Consider the following 23643-nt stretch of genomic DNA (forward strand, 5'->3'; position numbering starts at 1 on the left):
GGGCGAGGTCCTTCCGCGGCCCCGGCGGCGCTGCAGGGGCGCTCCGGCACCAAGATGGCGGCGGCGGCCGAGCTGGGGGCGTTGGGGCGGCGGTGGCTCTGCTGGCTCCTGGGGCTGCAGGCGGTGAGGGCCGGACCTGGCGCTCGGGGCTCAGCGCCGCTGCCGCTCCTGAGAGAGAGAGCGGCTGTGAGGGCGGGGGAGGCGGCGTGAGACGTGTCCCGGGGCGGGAGGCGGGGACGCCTCTTCCCGCTCCTGCGGCCGTGGCCGCCTCTTTGCTTTTCTACGGTCTCTGCTTCTGCCTTCTTCCTAAAACAGTTTGTATTGGTGCTGCTTTCCTTTTAATATAGTAAATTAGTTGGTGTGAAAGCAAAGCAACAGTGTAACGTGTATTTGGAGCCAAAGCTTTGAAGGAGAAAATGCTGATGAAATGAGGCGCATTACTTGCTAGGTGTCTGAAATTATCTTATTCTGTTGGGAATTTACTTTCTGAAGTGTGAGGGTTTTTTCCCAGTTCCAATCAGAGACATTTATTATGATTAGTACATTTATTGTTTCAGGAAAATATGATAGTTAAGATACTAAAAACTGAGTAAAAATATTAGGGAGAGAGACTCATCTATTTAATTTTTTCTTTTACCTCTCCGTCGTTTTATTCTCAAGGTGTTTTGAGCTTTCTGTGTAACCAGAGGGGCTTGAGTGAGGAATTACCATGTAATGGAGCCTTTACTCGCCTTCATACTCTGTTAGTGTTTTGGTTGGCTCTTTCTCACACATGCAAAACCCAAAACAAAACAAAAAAATCCTCAGGAGGGTCTTGGCCTTTCGTTTGCGGATTGTTCAGAGATCTGCTGGGCAAAGGGGTGAGGAGAGGCTGCTGGAAGCAAAGTGACAATGCCGGTGGCCTTGGTACTGCTCCAAGGAGAACAGATGAAAAAAAAGACAGTAAAGCATCCAAGGGGTGGATGGCAAGCAGCAAGGTGCAAGAAAATTGTTTTAGTTACTGCCATCATTAATTTAATAAGTGAGCAGTAATTAAAATGTAGCTTCAGCAGTGCTTGGACTGCAACTTAGGGGCTTTTTACACTACTGTGCCATGGTTGTGTTTCTTATTGCCAGTATAACTCAGAAAAGATAAACACTTGAAAAATACTAAATAATTTGAAAACTAAATACCTTAGTAAAAATCCTAAGAAAGGGATAAATTATTCCAGTGGAACAGGGTTCCATTTTTGCTTGCCTTTTGTCATACAGTGTCCTGTAGGAAGAAGAAAAATATCTTTCTGTCTGACAGAATAGTGATTTCTGAATAGCTTTTTGTGTATTATACTTCTCTGTTCATGCTTTAGCTCTTACTTTTTAGCAGATACAGAGAAATAGAATAATGAGGCACCTAATATATTTTCTACTGATTCTCAATCTATAATATCTGTCACATAAATGACATGTCTTTCCTTTAGCTGTAAGTTGGCCAGTTCAGCAGAGGAAATGGATTTTGTCTCTACCTTACTTGGCTGTGCTGCATGGATTAGATGGTGTGTGGGTGTGAGGACAAGTCTGTTTTGCTGAATGACAAGCTTAGTTTTTCTTCTGTATTTTTGTGTTTGGCCCAGCATAATTCTTCTGAGTCTTGGCTGTTACCATCCAGTTGAGTTTGCTGGTGCCCTGTCACTCCCCTCTGAACACAGTAGTGCTGATTGTTTTGTTGGTGCTTTGGATGTGGTAGGTTTTGCCTGGGGTCTTTTACCCAGACTGAAAAGCATCTGGGAAAGCTGCCTTCTGTCTCTCCATTCTTAATTCCCTCTCTCACTTTTTGCCCTCCCAAGCAAGCAGCTGGAAGGGAAGGTTTTAAACCAAGGTGTGAGAAATCCCACGTGTAGAAAAGTAGGAGTGTGAATTTGCTACAAGAAAGACATTGAGGGGCTGGAGTGAGCCCAGAGAGGGACAGTGGAGCTGGGGAAGGTCTGGGGCACAGGTTCTGTCAGGAGCAGCTGGGGGAGCTCACCCAAGAGAAAAGGAGATTCAGGGGGGACTTACCAGTCTCTACAGCTGCTTGAAAGGAGGGTGTAGCCTGGTGGGTGTCAGCCTCTTTTCCCATGCAGCAAGTGATGGGATGAGAGAATTGTGCCTCAGGTTGCACAAGGGGGGGTTTAGATAGGATGTTGGGAATAATTCACTGAAAAGGTGGTAGGCACTGGAATGGGCTGCCCAGGAAAGAGGTGGAATCACCATCCCTGGAAGTGTTCAAAAGGCCTGTGGATGTGGCACTTGGGACAGGGATTGTGGCTGAACACTGTGGTGCTGGGTTAATGATAGGACTCAATGATGATCTTAGAGGTCTTTCCCAACTGTAGTGATTCCATGAGAACAAACCCCAAATATCATTTAAGTGCTGTCATTGGTTGTGTCACTTTTGCTGCCCATAAAAAGCAGAACTGGTGTTTTACGTAGAAGCCATGTAATTAAATTGCCTGTTGTAAAGTACTGCTGATAAATCAGAATTGCAGGGTTTTATCTGCACTCCCACTTACAGTATATGCAATTTTCCTGTAACATTAATGCTAACATGAAATTTAAGTCCTACCTGTATGTCTCGTTGAGCAGTTTGGTTAATTTCATCACTTCCTGGCTGTGTTTTTCCTGAACTTAGCTGTTACATTACTTTCCCTGAGTGTTTTCAGTGATCCGAAACTTACTGAAATTCTTTTTGAAGAGGAGGCTTTGGAAAGCTGTAACCATGTGCATTTCAGCTGATTCATTACCTTTGGGTTTTCTTCTTGAAGTTAGCAGTAGGAAAGCAGTAGAGGTATCAGAAATGTGTCTAAATTAATTTTGGCAGGTCTGATACTTCGAAATGTACATATAATGAGTGTGTTAGTTTAAGACCCTTCTTCTCAATAAGGTGGTGTTTTGAACCCTTGGGGTGATCATCTAGGCACTACTGTAAAACAGTCACAAGAGACTTACACCTTCTTTCTAATGTTTAAAATCTTTAAAGTCATCTTAAAAAAATAAATGCTAAAGTGTAACATTGTATTGACTTTCAGGTAAGTGTTTATGGAGCACAGTTGTCATCAGAAGCTTGCAGAGAGCTGGGCTTCTCCAGTAACTTGCTGTGCAGTTCTTGCAACCTTCTTGGGCAGTTCAATCTGAATCAGTTGGATCCATTCTGCAGGGACTGCTGCCAAGAAGAAGCTCAGCTGGAAACTAGAAAGGTGAGCTTTGGACCAAATTCCTTGTAAAATAATTTAACATGTCGTGTTTATGAAACTTTTTCATTAAATAAAATACATCAGAATCTGGATTCTCATTTCAAGAGGAAAATGCAGCATTCATTCATTCATTCATAGCCCCATTCATACATCTACAGGGTGTAGCTTTGCAGACTTGCCATACTGCTGTAGAATAATGTCCCTGTACCAACAGGAGAATCTTTGGTTCTTTGGCAGCCCTTCTCTGGTGTGATGTGACCATATTAGGGAACCATATCCAGCTTCTTTTAAAAGGAAGATATGTGGGATTGGAAGAGGGCAGCTTGAATTCTAGGAATGATTATGACAGCATTTTCATACGTTTTCATATCTGAATTTGAATGCAGGCTTTCTGTATTGTGTGCATGAATCGAAATATTGGATTGTTCTATCATGATTATATGGTGTCTGATGGTATTGTTTCTAATTTCCTTACGAATGCAGTTTCAGAAAGTGAATTTTTTTTATACTGTTGCTACTGCTTAGAAATGTATATTTCAGATTTTGTGATTGTTTGGGGGTTTCACTTTCTTTTTAAACTCATACTCAGTAACTTGTCTTGAAGACTAGCCAGTGGAAAATTAGTGTTTGGAGACTGTTAATGTTATCTTAACAGGGTGTATTCAGAATCATCACATTTTGAATTCACTTGTGTTTTAACATAGTGCTGGTTGTAACATGTGTCTCTAATTGAGCTTGAGATTTTACTATTATGTAAAAAATAACAATATAATTTTTAGCAACTTCTTATTAAATGACAATTTTCATGCTAGGTATGAAGACTATGAAAACTGAATGCTGCCTTTTGCTATAGTTTTTCCTTTTCCCTGGTTTTTTCCCCCTATTACCACAGAAATCTTTCTAATGAAAATTTGATAGTAAAGAGTGAATGAATGTTGAAAATTCTTAAAGGCTTTTTTCCTTACCTTCTCGCTTGTAGAGTTTTTCATCTTACTCTGAAAACCTGCATCTCAATGTATCATGTTTGACTTTCTGATTAGCAGCCTGGCATGTTGCTGAGCTCCAGAGCAGCGGTGCTCTGGGTTTTGCTAAGGCTGTGACTCCATGCTTGAACATCCTCCAAATACAGAATCATTCTTCTCTGAACCACAATCCCAGTATGTGATGTAGCTCACTCGTTATCTGGTATTGCCTCCCACGAGGTGGCACAGCAGGTTGGTTGTCTGTGCTAAAAACAGACTTGCAAACTCTTGGAGTTCCAGGACATGCTTCAGCATTTTAATTTTATTCTCTTTGCAGTAATGTGGCAAATACTAGAAATAGGGAAAACAAGAGTTAGTTTACTGCATGACTTCTGCTGGAGTTCTAAACGAGAATTTAAAATTAAAGGTAATAGCACATCTATCTGGGAATTTTTACATAATTGCTGCTTTTCACAAATAATGAAATATCCTCAGGCATGAAAATATTTCATGCTGCATAGTATCAGTGCAACCTCAAATGAGATGTTTACAGATTTGAACTGTTTCATTGCCTTGAATGAAGTGTATTTATTAATCATGCTCTTGTTATTGGTCCAGTAGTTTGTGAATTGACATTGTGGAAAATAGCTGTGGGATATTCTTGTTACACAAAATTTGTCTTGCTCTGAACTTCTGCTGTCACCTGTCCAGTGAAATATTTTAATTACTTCATAATTGGACTGTGGGTAAAATGAAAAAATGTTTTGGTTATTTTCTCCTCCCCTAGAGATTTTGTATGCAGTCTCACACTAATTCAGAAGCCAGCCTAAACAGTATTGCTTTAGACAGCTGCAAGTTTTAAGCCTCAGTCTGTCAGATGCAGAGTGCTGCTGGTGTGTAAAACACAGAAGGATGAAATGGAGGTGAAGCTAACTGTGCGTGAAATTGTAGTAGCAGGAGAGATTGTCCATATTTTGCAGTAGCTGAAAATAGCTGCACTCCATCTGCAGCTTCACTTAGGCTGTGTGATCATTTCAGACATAGCTATAAGCATATCCCATTAATTGTATATTATAATCTTAGATTTATCTCAGCAATATATGCATGTCAAAATCCAAATTGATTTTAGAAATCAACTCTGATAAAATTTGCAATACATTAAATTTCACAGTTGCACTGTACAGGATTGCTACAACCCATAAAAGTTACCAATATATCTAAATGGAGCTTTGAAAAATATATTTTGCTCACTACTATGTGTTGAACTTCAGCATTTTAAAATTCTACTGTCATGTATTTGTTGTATTGCAGTGTTAAAGTGTTTGGTGACTTAGAAAACATGGCACCAGATGTAATGACTAGGTGCTTCTTCTATTAAAAAAGCCAACAAAACAAATTGAAAGCTTTCTTAGACCTCCACCCTTTTACATGTGTAGAATATTTAAATGTGCTCTTATGAATTACAAGGAGGAATAAAGTGACATTCTTAATCAGACTTACTTTTTAAAACTCAAAAAATAGTTTAGAAAACTCACAATAATTGCTGGAAGTGGAATAACTTGAAGTGCTTTTAATGCCTCAGGCTACTCCTGTGTGACCCAATTTACATTCATTTTTCAGGTTTGTTTTTTTTCTTTTCATTACGCTAATTAAAGTGCTACATTCAAATTGCTGTTGACTGCTTTCTTGTTCTGCCAGAGGCTTTTAAACATGAATAGTTCCACTCTCATTGGAACTTCTGGTTTTCAACTCCATGGTTAAAAACACAGAACTATTTGGAATTCAGTGACATCTCAGAGATGTGAAGTAAGTGTAAGTCATATCAATGCTTACAGAAATTAATTAGAATTTTAGTTTACTTCTCGCTGTTTCTCAAAACCCACATCTTTTTTTCTGTCTTTTGATGTGTCCTGTAAAGTCTCTTGGATACTTCGTAAAAAATCAAATTGTGTTTTTACCTGTGTTCCTTATTTCTAACATGTTACATAAAAATGGTTCAAATTCATTTGTTTTTAGCAAGTGACACTTCAAAATTAGTGTGATCTAATGACAGCGTATTTTATTTAACATTCAAGCAAGTAATCAGAACTTTGTAATTAAGACTAATATGTTATATTATCTCTTTTCAAAGTTTGCTTTTAACTCAGTGTCCCATACAGTTAATACAGGAATGATTTTATGGGCTACGTTGACAGGGAAGTTAGGGGAACTGAGCTGATACTGTTCTCTGTAATTGAGAGAGTCTCCTATCAGTACTGTTGCTTCAAAATATTATTCACAACCATTCCTTGTACTAAAAGTGTGCTGCAGTGGATGTCCTTCTCAAGTACTTTACCATGTACACTCTTTCCCTTCCCTCTGTACTTGGTGTAATTGGCAATGAAAATTAATGTTGACAAGAAGTAATCCTAGATAAGAAAGGTGTAGCTAACTAGTCAATGCCTAAGACAGAAATTTACTGCCTTTTGTTTGGCTCAGATTCACCAAGTGTTCATCTCTGTCAGATAAACTAAGATAAACTACATTATCTGTCTGTAATAGGGTAAGCCTTACCCATGGAAGAGCTCTAACTGATCTTATCAGTGAAAAAAAAAAAGTTAGGAAAGCTATAAATGTGAACTTGCTAAGTGTGGGTTTCAGTTGTTGATGTGCATCTGTGCTGGTCAATGGAATTGCTTTAACTAATTAAGGCTGACCATTTAGATAAAGTACTGGCATTTGACTCTACATTTGTTGAAGAAAATTCAAAAAGTAAAAATCTGAAAATTTAAGAAATGTGCAAGGTCAAATAGGTATCTCATGAGATCTGTTCTCACTGTTCTCTTTGCAACTCCAAGATGCTTTTTTTTTTAACAAAAGCACAGACTGGAAATGAAAGAGATGTTCAGGGATTCTACTTTAGAGGTAAGTAGGTGCTTAGATAGAATCAGATGGTATGGTCTAGAATTGAAACTTGACCTGTTAACTTCCTGTCCGTACTCTTTCACTTGCATAATTCTGACTAGGTCCAAGGGAGAGCCTGTACATGGCAGCCCTTCTTCTGTCACCCTTCTCTGTTCCACTCTGCTCTCCACCCCCACTCAAACTGGATATTCACACCCCTTAATCCAAGCAACAGCTCCAGAGGTCTAGGGTTGGTGGTTGCTCAGCTTCTCCATTTTCTCTCTCACCCTTGTGCCAGATCTCCTGCTCACATGAACTTACACCAAACATTGCAGAAAACAAAGTTAATAAAAATAGGCTGCCAGGAGCAGAAGATGGTTTGGAACTTTTTCAGTGGTTATTGGATTAAACAGCACCAATGTTTATAGAATCCTGCAAGGAGGGTATCATTTAACACCAAAAGTAGTGATAGATGACACATTCCCTGTATGCTGAAGACTGTAATAATAATGCACGACTATATTTTGTATGTACAGAATTAAAAGTCTCCTTTGAGTCTCCTACTCAGAGCAGACCTGAAAGTTCTGAGGATCTCCAAGAATGCAGATTATAGAGTCCTCCTTTGTAAATTATTTCAGTGTTTGAACACCGCCATTGTGACTTCTTTTCACCCCCATAGTCAGCTGGAATTTCCTTCCCCACAAATAAATGAGAGCTTAGATTCTGCTCAGAGCAACTTGTCTGTAATACTCATCACGAATCACAGGAGTAGCACTGATTCACATAACTGGTTTTTGACTGTTAGACTCTGTTTCCACTCTCTTATTTACAGTTAGGCATCTCCCTTCACAGGATAATGAGCTGTCAGTGGTAGAAGTTGCCTTGTTGCTAAATTTACTGATGACATCAGTTCAGAATGATGTGTGTGTGTAGCAATGATTTTCTTGGCTTTCTGTATTATAGAGCAGTAATTCATAATGTTCCTGGCAGTGAGGCTTTCTGACTGCTCCCTGTTAACCCACAGATTGTTACTCATGTTCTGCCTCCAGGAAAAGGAAAGACAAGAGTGATTTTGAAAACCTTGAGCTGTCCATATAAGTGCATTCTCTCCCACAGTAAATATATTATAGTTTTATTATTTTAAAGTGTGTTATTTTAAAGTTTTGTAGTTTAGAAGAGTAGTTTTCTAGTAAAAGTCACAAATGAACTGCTAGTTAGAGGAGTTTAGGAAAAAAAACAAAAGAAACTTTCAACAAAATCTCTTTTGGTTGTAAAATTTTCAGAAGAGCAAACATTAATTAACCTAATTAATTAATTAGTTGTTAATTAATTGTTTTCTGGGTGTGTGGGTGGACACAGTAAAAATTAAGTTGCATGCTTTCATCAAAGAGATCATTTACTCTATTTTTCAACAGTAGCATTTTGCATATTCCAAGGAACTTTGGCCATTGAGAGTAATAACATCCATATTTTTCCTGAAATTTTTTGAAGTTGATAGAAGATGAGGAGCTATCTTCTGCAGACCTGCTCATGTCATAATATGAAATAAAAATTGCAGTGAATTTCATAAAAACATTGTTTACATTGGAAAGTTGCTACTAAATATTTGGTGGAAGATAATCTTGTACCTGAGGCAAGTGAAAATTCTAGAGGTTTAGCTGTAGTCATAAGTTTGCTTTTCTGCTTGTTCTCAGAACTTAACTATATTTTTGAAACTGATATTACGAGAGGACAGTACACACATATGGGAGAGAATCCAGGTACCATAAAGCAGCTTATGCCCCTTTTGTGCCTCTGCCTCAACAGCCTGTTTCATTTGATGTTTTAAGACATGCTGGTACTGTCAGCTGATCACAAACAGCTGTACAAACCCAGCCTGAATGACACTCTGTAACCTGTGTCAGGTGGGGTCACTCTGAGTCAATAGTTAGAAGGAAGTGTGCAAAGTGTGTCATAGAAGTAAAATTAGGTATAACTTGTTGTGTTATTAAAATTTTGGCACCTTTGACCTAACATACTTTTATTATGATCAAGAAGCAATCTCTGTTCAATACCATTTTTTGCAGTTCAGTTTGGTCTGAATTCCTGTTTGGTTGTAAACATTAATGGTTACATAGCTGGAATGTCACTTTTCTTCTGGAGTCTTCACCATGAGTAACTGTGGTCACAATACCATATCAGTGTGTAAGTGAAGCACTCCTGGAACTATGTCTTGCAGAAATTGCTTCAATTCTCTTCCTAGTAGGAGGCGAAATGTTTTCTTTCACGTAAGTTAAAGTTCCTTAGTTTTACAATGCATATTTTTAACTAGCACAATTCTTATGCAAACAGATGTTATTCTGCTGTAATTAGCACTCTCCTTCATAATTAAAGCAGACATGACCAATAATGTGGTTTGTCTCTTTTCACTTGTGAAGAGCCATCCTGATTGCATCAGTGTGAACTGTTACATGAGTTTCAGATGCTTTCCAAAAACTTTTGAATAAAACTCAAGTTGATGCTTTGGAAAAGATAAGGAAAAAGTTCAGATATTGTCAAAGTAAGCTTAGAAAACATGCTATTAGAATGTTGTAAAAAAGCTAAGCTCTTTTTATAGATGCAGTCATGAATCAGCATTTGTTTTTGGATGTTAACATGGACACCAGTAATAGTTTAGAAAGTCTTTATTTCATTGCTTCTAGTACTAAACTCACTTTCATGAGCACTAAAACAAGTGAAGCATTACTTTAAAATGAACTGGCGCATGAGTTAAGCATTGTGTAATGAACTGACTCGAGATGTTTGTGTGCCTCCATGCTGAGTGATACGTGTCATTCTTATTAATCCTTGAACACAGTGACTGCCTTCACAAGGAAATCTGGAGAACATCTGCTCTGGACACAATGAGATGGTAGATATTAACAACTAGGCTTTTGTGGTGGGCTAAGTGATGCAAATAAACCTGGGTTTTTTGCAAAAGACACCTTTGTTTAGAGTTATAAATGAAGCCAGTTGATTCTTCTTTTTTTCTGGTGTAGCCATCGAGAAAGCAGCTGTTCATCCCAGCATGAATCTAAACCTTTTTGTACTAGAACAGTTGGGTTTCAATTATGGCAGAATTACAAGCTCAAAATTTAGACATTAATGATTGAGCTGTTTTCTTTGTTAAATTTCTATCAGATATTGGCCATGAGTTACAAACTGGGCATAGCAAGTAGTCACAAAACGTCTTACATATTTTAGATTCCTACAGTGATCTTGTTCCGTAAAAATTCTTTTTTGGAAGGTAAAAGACTTAAGAATAATTTGCAGCAACAAGAATTCAAAAATGCTGATTTTACTGTTGTCCTAAATTTGAGTGTGCTTAGCTCATGATAGACTTACAGAAAACAGTTAATTGACTAGATCGAAGACTATTTATTCCTTTGTCTACTTTATCTTGACTTCTTGATAGAAAAGTGCAGGTAACTGTCTGTATCAGAGAAATCAGTATAAATGTTCAGTGGATTAGTGAGTGTGCAAAGGAATATCCAAATCTAGGATTGCTGATAGAACTGTTGAATATTTTTTTTTAAACGACAAAGAGACAAGGTAACTCAGGTTTATGAACCCCTGTGCCATGTTTCCTCCATCTTTGTAATTACTTCATGTTTTCATTCCAGGGGAACTTATAATTATGCAAGCTAGTATCTGAGCTGTTTATCACTGCCTTTTTTAATTAAAACCTTGATTTGGGTGGTGAAAAAGCTTTTTAGAAGTCTGGTATTTATGATATCTTGAGTATTGTTTCATAGTGTTTCTGGGTTTTAACAGTCGAGTCTTAGGTTTTTAACTTAAATACATGTTTAGTTGAAAATGTATCTGTGGTTAGGCAAATTTCTGAGATGCTGTTCTGAACAGATAATGCAGTGTAGCATTCTCTTTTCAGTTTCCCATGGAAGTAATGATTATTGATTAGTTCATGCCAAGAGAGAAGTTGTAATTTTCCTGCAAATGATTAGAGTGCTTCTTATGATCTAATTCATGGTATTTAAGCAAGTACTGAATTGGTCCTGAATCAGAATTTGAATATTCAGAAATGAACATGTATTTCTGGCTGTCCATAATGCCTCCATACGATAGGTGACAGAATGCTAATAAAATTGTCTTTGAGATCTCTGTTTTATCATGTGTGGTTTGCTTTTTCAGAGTGGTTCATGAAGGTTAGTTTTAATTGCTTGTGTTCACAGTTCATATTTTAATTGAAATTTGAATTTATGTAACTTAAGTAAGGTTATATTTTTCTGTACTCAGACTTGCACATTTGTTATGAAAACACTGTCTAAAAGAACATGAAAGCAGAGGTTTTGTCTATGAAAGGTAATAAATTAAAAAAAATTAAATCAAGCTCATTCTGTCTGCTTATCTATAAACAGTGGGGTTTAAGGCTTAGAAGGATGTGTTAAATATATAGTATACATACTATGTGTAATATTAAAATGCCTAACTTGGGAGAATGAAGTTCTATTTTAGTAGCTGGAAATCTGTTGTTTATTTAAGATTCACCAAATTATAGAAACATTTGCATGTTGCAAAAATAATCACAAAATAGTCTAAAAATATGACAGTATGCAAGATAATTGGGTTTTTAAATTTAGATATTATATAAAACTGAAATTAACTTACATTTTAAGAAGACTGAATCAGAGTATCTTGCATAGCTGACAGAAGTGATTGGCAAGTATCAAAGTTAGCCCAGCCTGTACATATTACTTCACCAAAGCCTGTTAGTGTGATCTGTCCTTTTTCTGTAAACACAATGAACTAAAATCGACCAATAGCCCAAATGGGAAATTTAAAGTCACTGCCTTATCTTCATTATAAATATTTCACTGCCCAAGTTAGGTTTAAAGTGGAAACTAAAATTTAATTTAACAAAATTTTGTTAGTATCTTGAGGAAGGAAGAAACGGTTTTCCTAATACTAACCCATAATTCCCATTGTAACATGTCCAATTGCATTTTTTTAATGAAACTTTGCTTGCACCAACAGTATATCTCAAGTCATCTTTCTTTTTGTTTTTGCATTTCTAGTGTAATGAATGAAAATTTCCATGTATCTTGAGTGACTGGTCAGTTGTTGTATAATCAGAAACAGGTCTGGAACTGTGATTCTGTCTAGGATCTTACTTGTAATTAGCATCAACAGAGCCACATATTGTCTCCTCAGAGAAAAACAGTTCAACAGATAACACACTATAAATAAACTAGTAATTTAGATTGCTTTTGTCGTTAACGGCTTCTGTTTATTATTACAGCTTTATGCAGGAGCTGTCCTAGAAGTATGTGGATGAAAATTGGGAAGGTTCCCTCAAGTCCAGGGTAAGTAAAGCCACTAGTATTCCTTCAAATATGAAATACTGCCACAGCTGAATGACAAAAGGTACTTTTAAGTACATCACAAGTAGTCATAAATTCACTATATTGTATCAGTAAAGTTGCATTGACCTGAGACCATAGAACCAGTCTCCAGTAGTTGATAGATGAAATCATATTGTGCAGTTATGGAACGATTTTATTTTCACAGATCCTGCAGTATAATTGTTTTATCAGTGGATAATGACTAACGGGAATGGAATACAGTAGTGTAAAAGGAAAATCAGTGCCATCAGTGTCTGGTGGGAGGAAGCTGCAGGAAAAGAATCTGTGAGAAATTTCAAACTGGACTTTTCTTATAAATTAGGGAAGAGTTTAGGTGATAGCAGTACTATGGTTATTTTGGGATTTTTCCTGTAATGAGGACCCTTATACCATACTCCCTAATACTGTACTTTGGACATAAGTACTAATCTAGCTTTAGAATTTAAAATTGCACAAACAGCATGTCTCTATCTACTGTGGGAAGTATTAATACCTTCTGTTGAAGGCAGGCTGACAAACAGTGGGGGGAAAAAAAAGGTTTTAAAACAGGTTACAATTTACATAAGTTGTACTGTGTTATATCCTTTCCTACCACCTCAGCCCACACAGTTGAGTTAAATGACTACAAGGCCAGAGCAAAGCTCTTTTCTCTTTTCCTCTGTATAAAATGTCAAAATGAGAACTCTTTAAATGACTTGTCCTACTTGAGAGGCATGAGGAGATTAACTTCATTAGCACAGGAGTCCATATTATCTCCATGACCATTCAAATTTAGCAAACATAAAAATATTCCCAACTGTTGTTGCCCGTTCACTCAGCTGCTAGCTGCTTTATGGTTCTGGATTTGTAAGTGCTGATTTTGTTAAGTGCTCATTTGAGCCATAGGTTTGAAGGAAAAGGTTAACTGTTAGCCTGACTCCAGCCTGCATTGTGTCCTCAGTTATCTTCATGTGTAGGTCCTCGAAGGAAATGGCCTCAATTCCACTTTGAAACACGTTCCAAAGACTTGGAATGGTGCAAAAGGAAAACCTTCAAAATTGTGACTAGTTTTTTTTTTCCTTTCAATTCCTGGTTATCTAAACCTCCTCAAATATTTACATTCCATTAATCATATAGCTTACTTTTTAAAGTGGCTGGATACATTTCATTGCTTTTTAAGAAGGATCTCTGTTTTGACCACCAGTTTTGATTTGGTACGTAAGAAGTAAAAAAGGACTGAGTAGTGCACTTTAATTTCTCTCTTGTCTTTTCGTCACCAGTTTCTGCAGCTACTCAGTCTAGACTTATCTTAACCAAATTTACAGCTAGGGTATTAGAAGTGATTGGAAGATGGGATATGTATTAGAAACATACTTAGAAATTTTTAAAAGCAGTAGAATATATTCTTTCAGCTGGTATTTGCCTTCACACTAGTACTAATCTCAGAATACTCAGATTTTCTCCTTTATTTTAACTTCTAACAGAAACAGTATTTAATATCTCCATCTTAAGACATTTACATTCAAGAAGTGTTTTTATTTCAGCTTTTCACTTGGGCATTTGCCATGGAAGTTAGGTTGCCTTAAGGTCATGCTGCTGCTTTTGAAGCATTGTCTTTGTAGGTTTCATTGAACTGTGTGGCCTGTCACTGTCAATGTCTCATCACAAATAACTGAATCCTTTTCCATAGCTACTGTGAGGATTTTGTTAGAGTTTGTTTAGATGTGTTTGGTTTTTCTCCCCAGAATATACACAAAATGGCATTGTTAATTGCAGGACTGTGTATACATTAGAATTACATGGCTTAGTTAATGTTACCTCCATATGGTAACTGTGAAGTCTTGACCTTTGAGTGCCTGTGTAAATTGTTTTGTCACTTAGCTTAGTCCTACAGACTTGATGTGTCTCAGGCTACGTCTGGATTATGTTTTATTTGGCTGAAGAATGAACAGTGTTGTTTTGTTGCTTTTTTGGTGTGGTTGGATTTTTTATTATGAGATTCACATATTATAATAGTTAAGGATTAAAATCAGTTGAATTAATAAAGGTTTGTAAAAGTTACACAGTTGGAAGATGCTGTGTGGGTTGCTCAGTCCTTCTCTATCAAAGTTTCTTTCAAAATTACTGGTTATATAATCTTTAGCTATAAACAGTTGTTCAACACACCTGTGTTCCTGAAATGTGAGAATCATTACATATGGAATGTATTTGTATATACTAGAAAAGCCAAAGAAGTGAGAAGCAATGGCAAAAATCTAGTCCTCAGCAAGAGGATGGAAAATCTGGTCTTCAGCAAGATTATCTCAGTCTTGAACTGGATGTTATTTTTTGTAGTCACACCAAACTGCTTAATTTGACTTTTGTGAATGTGGCCAAGGATGTCTGTTAGGTATTTCAGGTACAGTTCCTTGTGGTATGTCTGATAACAGACCACACTTCTGTATGTCTCTTTTAAATTCAGTACTGAAATATTCTTAATTATAAATTTCCCCTTAAAAATAAATTGCTCTATTACAAATGCTGTACTCTAAAATTAATCCCTGTATTACATATATTTTGAAATTGTTCTGTATAAAACTGTTCTTTAATATTTGTCATTTAAAAGCACTACATCAAAGTAGAATATTAAAAACCTAAGTGACAAGATTCATGGATGAAGCAATATCTTAATATACCAGGTAACACAATGACAGTTTCTGGCTGACATCCATAAGACTAAGGCTCTGGAATAGGATAATGAATTAGCTGGATCAGTGATTAATCTAGCATATTTGTTTTTAGTTGACTTTTCAGTGGCAGCTGTGTTCTGTTCACCATGAGATAGAAGATCGGTGTTTAGACTCCTGCATTCTTCCCAGTTTGTTTAAAAAACTGAATGGGTTTTTTCATTGTACATTCCTTTCATATTTCTCTCCATTCTTTTTTTTTTTTTCTTCAGTAAAATAATTCTCACCTCTCCTTGTGAGTTAAGAAATGGACGTGTTCCCAGCAAATCTGTTCTAGAAACAGGGTCCTTAATCCTTGAACTCATGCAGTGTGCAGCTACCGTAAATTCTCTGATTTCAGAGTCAATCAGCACAATTATATCATCCAAGTTCTCCAAGTGTTAAGGAGATTTTTTTAGCTACTAAATGTAATTTCTTATGGGATTGTATTGTATGAGGTAAGATCACTAATTTCCTAGTTATTTTAATCTGTAATTCATAAATACTGACAAAAGAAAGTTAGAAAATTATATGAACCTTAAATCTTGCACAGATAAAAGCATTACTAAAACTCTTGCTAAGAAATATGGATATTATAGTGGGAGACATGAATTGCTTTATCATAATCTTCTGTGAACAGATGATGCATAAATTAAAACAATACTTCCCTTCAGATTCAGAAATGTCTCTTGCCCAACTGCTTACACAAAGTATCCTGTCTTTGGGATTTTTTGAAGTTTCTTCTTCAGGCCTGATTGGAGCTCTGTCTTCGATTCATTTCTGAGAGCATGTGGTGCTTTTTATAAAACCATGAACAGCTGCAGTGTAACTTGATCAAGAGACTACAAATAGTTATTGATGTGCCATATGAATTCCTAAACTTAAATTTTTATCTCAAACTGAGGTCCCCAAAAGGTACAGAGCTATAGTCATTAAAATGTCAATAAGTTCTTGTTGTGTGCTGTGGTGCAGTCTTTTTGCTCAGCTTTCATGATAACCTTTGAAGCAGACTCATACCATCTTCAAAACTGTAGAGCATGTACTTGTCCCCAAAACAGATGTCTGAGGGAAGACATTAATGCTTTTGTCTTGCCCAGTGATCTACATATTCACATTTCTAGCAAATATTGCCAATTGTCTTAGCAATGCTCTGCTATTGGTGGCATTATTAAAAGTTGAAATTTCCTGTCTTCATGGATTTAACACTTGATAATTGGCAATGCCTCAATAAAATGTTTTTTAATTCAAGTTCATTTCAGGTACAAAATGGTCAAGTCTGTATGGTCAAGTCCTTTGTGCCTTTTTTATGTAAAATTTTGCAGCATTATGCACAAACTTGTGTCTCCAGTAAAATTTCTTAACTTCAAACAGCTTTTGTCTAATAATCATGGCCAAGCACGCAGACTACCCTTTAGCTTGTCTGAGGTAATATTATACTTCCTTTCTGTTTATTCAAGTTAACTCAGAACAACTGTTTGTTCTGCTTAGGGAGATGTTAGAGGTCCATTTGTGGTCTAGAAGTTCTCTTAAGCTGTGTCCTGCTGCATCTCAGAGAATAGTGCAGGTGTGTGTGTGTGCATGTACACAGACTTGCCCTTTTTGGCCACAGTGATTCTTAGATTCCTGCAGTCTCCACTTTGGGCTCTGGGATTTAATTCCAACAAACCAGTTTTCACAGACTCTCTTATTACACCTCTGTGTTTTGTGCTGAAACAAATGGACATTATAACATCAGCAGTGATTTCTCCATTCTGCTGTGTTCACAGGTAAAGGCTGGTTTTAGGTCTTTAAAACCACTGTTCAATGGGGACCAGGCTTTAAAATGCTCATACACACTTGATACTTCTCTGACCTTGTAATTGTAGTTGATTGTGGGGCAATCCTGTCTGCTCTTCAGGAACACCTCAGAAGAGCCTTCCAACAGAAGTGCTTTGGTATTGCTCATGGTTTATTGGAGCATAAGGTGAAGTGATTTTGCAAAGCTGTCTGGAGGACAGCTCTGACTTCTGGTCTGGTGTTTAATTGTTTAATTCACCAGAACGTGGTGTCATGGCACTGAGCTCAGAGTTCATCCTACAGAAGTCACAGTGGAAAATGCCTCTCCTCTTCACCCACGAATAGGTTAGAGAAAGGTTTGTTTCTCTGTGGTGTGTGATTTCTAAAGCTGCTACAGAGAGAAGAAAATGGGGAGATAGCTTGGATAGTATTTAGTATTAAACACCAACCTACTCAATAATGGTGTATAGATGATGTGCAAGTACCATTCAGACACAGAACGATAAGAAGCAATGTTGATGTCAGGGTACAGAGGGGAAACTGTTGGAGCAATGTGAAGGTGGAGCATATGCACCACATCCCATGGTAAGCAGGCCCTAAATGTAGCTGCATCTGACTTCCTAACCACATCATTTCAAAGGCTGCTAATTCAACTCAAGGACTGATTTTGTGGAAAGAAAAAAAAAAGTGTTTGATGCGATAATCTGTGTTTTTAATGCACGTCAGTATTTGAGATTCTCATTTTAGCTTCCAAAATTCAGAATATACAAGTTAAGTTATTTGTACATAGAGTCTTTTTCTTTGTTGCATTGCAAATTCAAGTGACTGATGCAGAAAGTCTCTATGATCAGCATTAGAAATAAATATGCCATAACAGAAACTAATTTTGTTCCAGCTGTCTAAAATCTCAGGAAAAAAATGTTCTGTAGTGCTTCAGCTTTCAGAAGATGTAGACATTTGACATTGATACAAATGTGTAATAGCTACTTTTAATGTGGCAGAATGTAATACTGCCTATAGAATAGTTTCTTCTTCCACCTAATGCTGTTTCTACTTTATGTGAGCTTGTTCTGTCCAGCACTGCAGCCAGGGAACAGCCCCTCGTGTCCAAATAAGCTTTCATCTGTCACTCAAGTAACAAATCCTCACACCTGTTACAAGCTTAAAGTGCTGTAACCTGAGGTCCCTCCCAAAGGCAATTTTTTATTACAGTCGAGTTCCAGAGTTCAGATTTGCTTCAGAAACTTTATCCATTTTAATATGCTCTCTTACCATTTTGCAGTTAGTTACCTACTGTACCGACTGCTTCTTACAACCTTCTTTTCATACAAAGCCCTAGAGGCTGATTTCAGCTTCAGATTTAAGTTGAAGAAAAATGTGGGAAAATTCCTCCAGAAACACTTCAACATTCTGTGGACTGTTGGACAAAGAATAAGAAATGTCTTTGCTGCTTTTTTGCACGTTACTTTTGATGACAGCCATGACAACATGTCACAATGCCATGAGAAACACTGAAGTTGAAAATACATCTTTGAGTTTGAATCAGGAGCAAACTGCAGTATGTGACCAAGTACTGCTTAGTTCATGCTATTCGAAATTGTTATATACAGCTTACAATATGACATTAGTGCATAGTCCTGTAGAAGGAATAAAGACAAGTCTCATTTTCTTCAGGGGCTTGGTACATCTGGCAGCTCCATGGGCCCTTGGTATTTTTTACCTTGTTTATATTGTGTAGTAGTTGGTGCAGCAAGCAGAGCATATGACTTTCATCTGTACTGGGAGCTCGGTGGAAGAGGGAAGAAAATAAGTGCCATTCTGTATAACCATGCTGAGAAAGTGTTAAGGTAACTGTCTGCAGTAATGTAAAGATAGGTATAAAGATACCAGGGGATATCTCTGCAATTACTGAGGAAAGCACTACATTTTGTCAAGCAGTATGAAACATTAGTCCTGAGGTTGCACTCATCTCCATGCACCAGCTGGATGCACTGCAATTTGTGCAAGATTCATTGTTGTCTAACCTTGGAAAAGCAGCTTTAACATGCAGCTGGCACTCTTGTAGGAGTCAGTCTGTACTGACAGAGTTCATCCTTGGGGAGATGCTACTGATGTACTACAGGAGCATCCTGAATCCACTTAATGTCAATATAGATACTAAATTCAGCTCTTAGCATAACCTGACTGTGAAAAGGAGGAATAAGGACTGTTATTTTCTAAATAAATTTTAAATATTTCTAGAACTCAGACATTCATTAGGGTGAAGTGCTTGGAAGTAGGGGATTATGCTCGCACTTTGTCCTGAAATACTTCATATTATCTTTTCAGAATTAAGGTTAATGCAAGGCCTGGGTTGTGCTGCAGGGATACAGGGCCTGTGCTGTTGTTAATACCTGCTGCCAGCTGACACGTGCTGTGTGCAAGTGAGGGGTTGTGCAGCAGCAGCCCACCTCAGACCTGGCCTTCTCTCCATGTAGGTGCCTGACAGCCCATAGGACTGCCTCAGGAGTGTCAGGAGAAGAGGAAATACGAGCTTCTCTTCCTCTTTTCTAGCTTTGTTTTTTTGCTGGTTTTCAACACGTAATCTCAGAGATCTTTGCAAGACAAGATTGTCCGTGTGCTTCACCAGAATAACACCTCTCCCCACAGCTTCCCGTGCGCCCTGTCCCCCGCAGAGCTGCAGCGTGTGTGGAGTGTGCTGATGAGATGGGTGTCACAGTCAGCCTCCCTCACAGAGCTGATCCTCAGCCAGATTCTCATCGCTCCAACGCTTCTCCTCACATTTGCGTAGCAGCAGCATATGGGCCAGTCTGCTGAAGGCTGTCAGCTCTGCGTGCACATAAACTGCCTTACACAGTTGCACTAGTGTTCAAGGAAAATGGAAGCAGATAGAATTCTGGTTTGGTTACTAGCAAAAATAGTTGTTCCTTTGGCATAATAAGTCTAGTATTATTAATTTTGTGAAGATACTAAGATCTTAACATTAAAATATCTTCTAAAGAATGATTAAAAATAATAATTTGGGGAATACTAATTTGACATAGATCTACTTTATGCAAGTAAGTAAACTTCTCTTTCTTTTCTCCAAACTGTAGCTTTTGTCAGGAGTGATAAGCCAAAACTCTTCAGGGGACTGCAAATCAAGGTAAGTAGTAGCCTAACTTTTTTGTTCATGATGTTAGGAAGAACTAGGTTTGGTGGAGACAGCCCTGTGGATTGTTCCCTATTTGCTGATCAAGTAATCCTTTAGTAGAGGACATATATTTGCATTGCCAGTGTGAATCATTACAAGTTCCTGCCAATAATACTGATTTGTTTACTGCTCAGTAACTGTTTGGTACTAATTCTTTGGTGGTGGTGAGGTTTTGGTTTATTTTATTGTTGTTCGGTTGGTTTTAATCCAAGAAAAATTTATTATTATAGCAGATGTTTATATTCTGTTCCTACTTTATAGATATCTTGGATTTACTCAAGCTATTCTGTCATAGTTTCCTTTTCTCCTGTTTTGTTCTCCCCTAGTTTTCTTATGGAGCTGCCATTCCCATACATTCGTGGATTTTTCTTCTCCCTCTCAAGAATTCCTTGCTATGTTCTATCCTGCTGGTTTTTCTCTATATACTTGAGACACCCAGCTTTAGAGAAATGCATTTACTGAATGGTGTTTTCTTATGACTTGCATATATGCAAAGTTGCATAAGCTGCACTGCCTTAAGCTCCAACAATTCTTTGGTTTCAAGATCTAATCTAAGACATCACCTTCCTTTTAAAATCGTGTGTGAACTTCAAGTGTACTTCAAAGATACACTTCTTGATTCTCACATCTTGTGCTCCCATTTCTATTGCCCAAATGGCACCATCTGGAATCACTTCATAGCTATGCATGGCTGCAATAAGTGATTTGTCTTCTCAGCACCAGATTCTATGTAAAACAGATTTCCTCTGTCTCACTCATTCATGTCTCCATGTCCTCCAGTTTCTTTCAAAAGCTTTCTCTCCTTCTGTGTGTCTGACTGTTTGGGGTTTTTTTAACTTTGTAGATTTATTGAACATGAAAACAGTCTAGACTACAATTGGTGTCAAGTACTACCAGAAAAAAAAAGTGCAAATGAATCTGTTTATTTCACAAGACTTTTGGAAAACTCAATAGAGGTGCCGCTAGCTTAATTAAGTAAAACTAACTAGGTTAGCTCAGCTGAGCAAAGTGGAATATTCCTGGGGAAATCTTTCCATAAACTTAAATGGTCAGAGCTTTCTGATACTGATAAAAGCTTTTATTTATTTGCATTCCTTGTTTTGGGACTTCGTGAGTTTGAGAAGCCCTGAAGAATTATGTTACCAGCGAAGCATAGTAGGCACAGATACAACACACCAAGAAAGAATGTGACTACATTAGAAATTGATAGAAGAATTTTGGCCTGTTAAAGTGACTCAGAATTTCTAAAATGGTAAAAAAAATAATATCAGAAAAAACATTCATCATCAAAAATCTAGCTTTGGTAAACAGTTGGAGTAAATACCCTTCTTCAAAGCCAGGCCAATGGCATTGCCCCTCCGCACATGCATTAACTGCTGTGGTGCACCAAGGAGAACAAGGAGATGTTCCTGACACCCACCCCCACCCCCTTAATTTGACTTGTTCCTCCACTTTCTCTGACATTATGTGCAAGTCAGAAGTCTGAACTGATTTAAATCACTTGAGAGCAGGGGCAGTGTTAGTATGGAGAATGCGTTTCCCAGCCAAGGTAACTGACTTTCCTTCTTTCCCCCCCAGTATGTGCGTGGTTCTGATCCTGTACTAAAGCTGCTGGACGACAGTGGGAACATTGCAGAAGAACTGAGCATCCTCAAGTGGAATACAGATAGTGTGGAAGAATTTCTAAGTGAAAAACTAGAACGTCTATAAATCGTTGCTTTCTGTCCTCTTTCCTTTTCTTATTTTGTCATGGTAATCTTCTCAGACAAAGTGCACTACAATTGAAGAAACATTCCAGCATCTGTATTAGTTTTAAAATATCTGTTGTGGTGTACTAAACATCTTGTAATTAGAAGAGAGGCTTCAGCACACATATCTGACAAGCTGACAAACAATAGCTTGTCTTAACATTATTGTTTCAGCTCTTGATGCATTTATCACTAAGAATACTTTGTTTCAAAGTTAATTATGCAAATCTCAGTTTGTTATAATCTGGTCTGTTTTTTTCAAATGCTCTTATAACTGAAGAGCTTCAAATAATAGAAATGATTACCATGCTTTTTGTCTGCTGCTCTTTCTTAAGGAAGTTAGAACCAAATGCAATCTATCTCCCAAAGAAACTTGGCTACTAATGCCCTCTTTTATTTGTATTTGAACTGTCCTTTTAAATAAGCTTTGTTTACAGTGAGTACCTAATTCACAGGTTTGAAAGCTGATGGAGGAACTCATGCTCTGATACTGTGAAACATTTAGTAAGTACACTTTAGTGAAGACTACATAGAAAACCTCTGAGGTGTATGAAGTCAGATGTCAGGTGTGCTTTACATCAAGTGTTTTGCTTCAGAAAACATGAGCTATAACTCTTGAAAAAGCTTTCCTTCCAACTTTCAGAAGTTTTTTTGAAGTTCGTTTATGAAAATCATTTAGAAACTGTTCTTTTAAAATGTATATTTTTCTTTCTCAGTTGAAATTTATGTGAACAGGAAATATAGACAGTATGTATGGTAATGAGTCAAATCCATTAAAACTTGCTGGGTTTTTTCCACTTAGAGTCAATAAATATGGTAATCAAGAATAATGTGGGTTGGTTTTTGTTTGGTTTTTTTTAAGTCTAATTAGCAAATAGTGTTCCCTGTAATTACTTCATGCTCACTAGGTTTGGGTTGGATAGGTGTTATGCCATGACCTGAAGTGGTACACAGTTTTTGTCTTCATGTATAGTTTTATATCTCAGAAAACGTCTCTATAATTTACAGACTTTATTCCCAGCTTTTGAGAAGAAATAGTCAGCTTCATAGCAGAACAATAAACCTGGGACTGAGACCATACTGAACTATCAGAAGTAATGTACTAAGGTGATTCTTCAGGGGTCTTTGGAATTTTTATTCCCAAAATACTCTTATAAACTCATAGAGAGTGTGTGTGCAGCTGACTCCTATTCTTGTGAATATGCTTCTGATCTTCCAGATGACTCAGCGTGAGACAGCTACAGTAGTGGTCACCACTGTCTTGGAGAAACATGATCTGTACAGAAAGAGCACAAATCTTTGTGGCTTGTGCTGACTTACCAGAGGCAAACATGGATTTGTTCTTGGGACATATGATGTGTTAGTCAGCAGATGAGCTACAGCCAAAGCATGTGGCATGACAACCCTGTATTCTCGTAGTAAAAATATGCTGCCATCCACTGGTCTTTTAATATGCTGACTGTATCCAATACTTGCCATTCCTCTGCCATCAAGGGATTTCAGTTTCTGTATTGATGACCTACCTCATTGTTTTAGCAGAATATTTTAACCTTGTTCTTCTCTCCAGCTTTAGCTACTCTTTACCATTCATCAGTGGGATTGTTTGCTTCATTTGATATCTATCAAATACTTCTCTTTGCTTTCCTCATTTCTTTCTGCTTCCTCCTTAACAGGACAGCCAGTGGTTTTCTGACCTTCAGCCTCTCTTATTTCCATGTCTTCCTGCAGCCAACCCAGTACTTCACAGATTTTGTCTTCCTACACCAGATCCTTCGTGGCTGCTCTCACTTGTCTTTCAGAGAAGCAAGGA

The 23643-nt window shown here is 37.5% G+C and overlaps 1 protein-coding gene across 1 annotated transcript; it reads left to right on the forward strand.

Annotated features, from left to right (window-relative positions):
• Positions 1–18: 18 nt before the first annotated feature.
• Positions 19–22142, forward strand: SELENOF (selenoprotein F). Its single transcript, XM_066192524.1, has 5 exons — positions 19–123; positions 3045–3212; positions 12330–12393; positions 19988–20037; positions 21664–22142. The coding sequence occupies exons 1-5, from the start codon at positions 55–57 to the stop codon at positions 21793–21795; spliced, it is 483 nt and encodes a 160-aa protein (XP_066048621.1). The 5' UTR covers positions 19–54; the 3' UTR covers positions 21796–22142.
• The last annotated feature ends 1501 nt before the right edge of the window (positions 22143–23643 follow it).

The sequence above is a fragment of the Chamaea fasciata genome, unplaced genomic scaffold (assembly GCF_029207755.1).
Source record: "Chamaea fasciata isolate MVZ Bird 193981 ecotype frontalis unplaced genomic scaffold, bChaFas1.0.hap1 SCAF_10, whole genome shotgun sequence".
Lineage (NCBI taxonomy): Eukaryota > Metazoa > Chordata > Aves > Passeriformes > Sylviidae > Chamaea > Chamaea fasciata.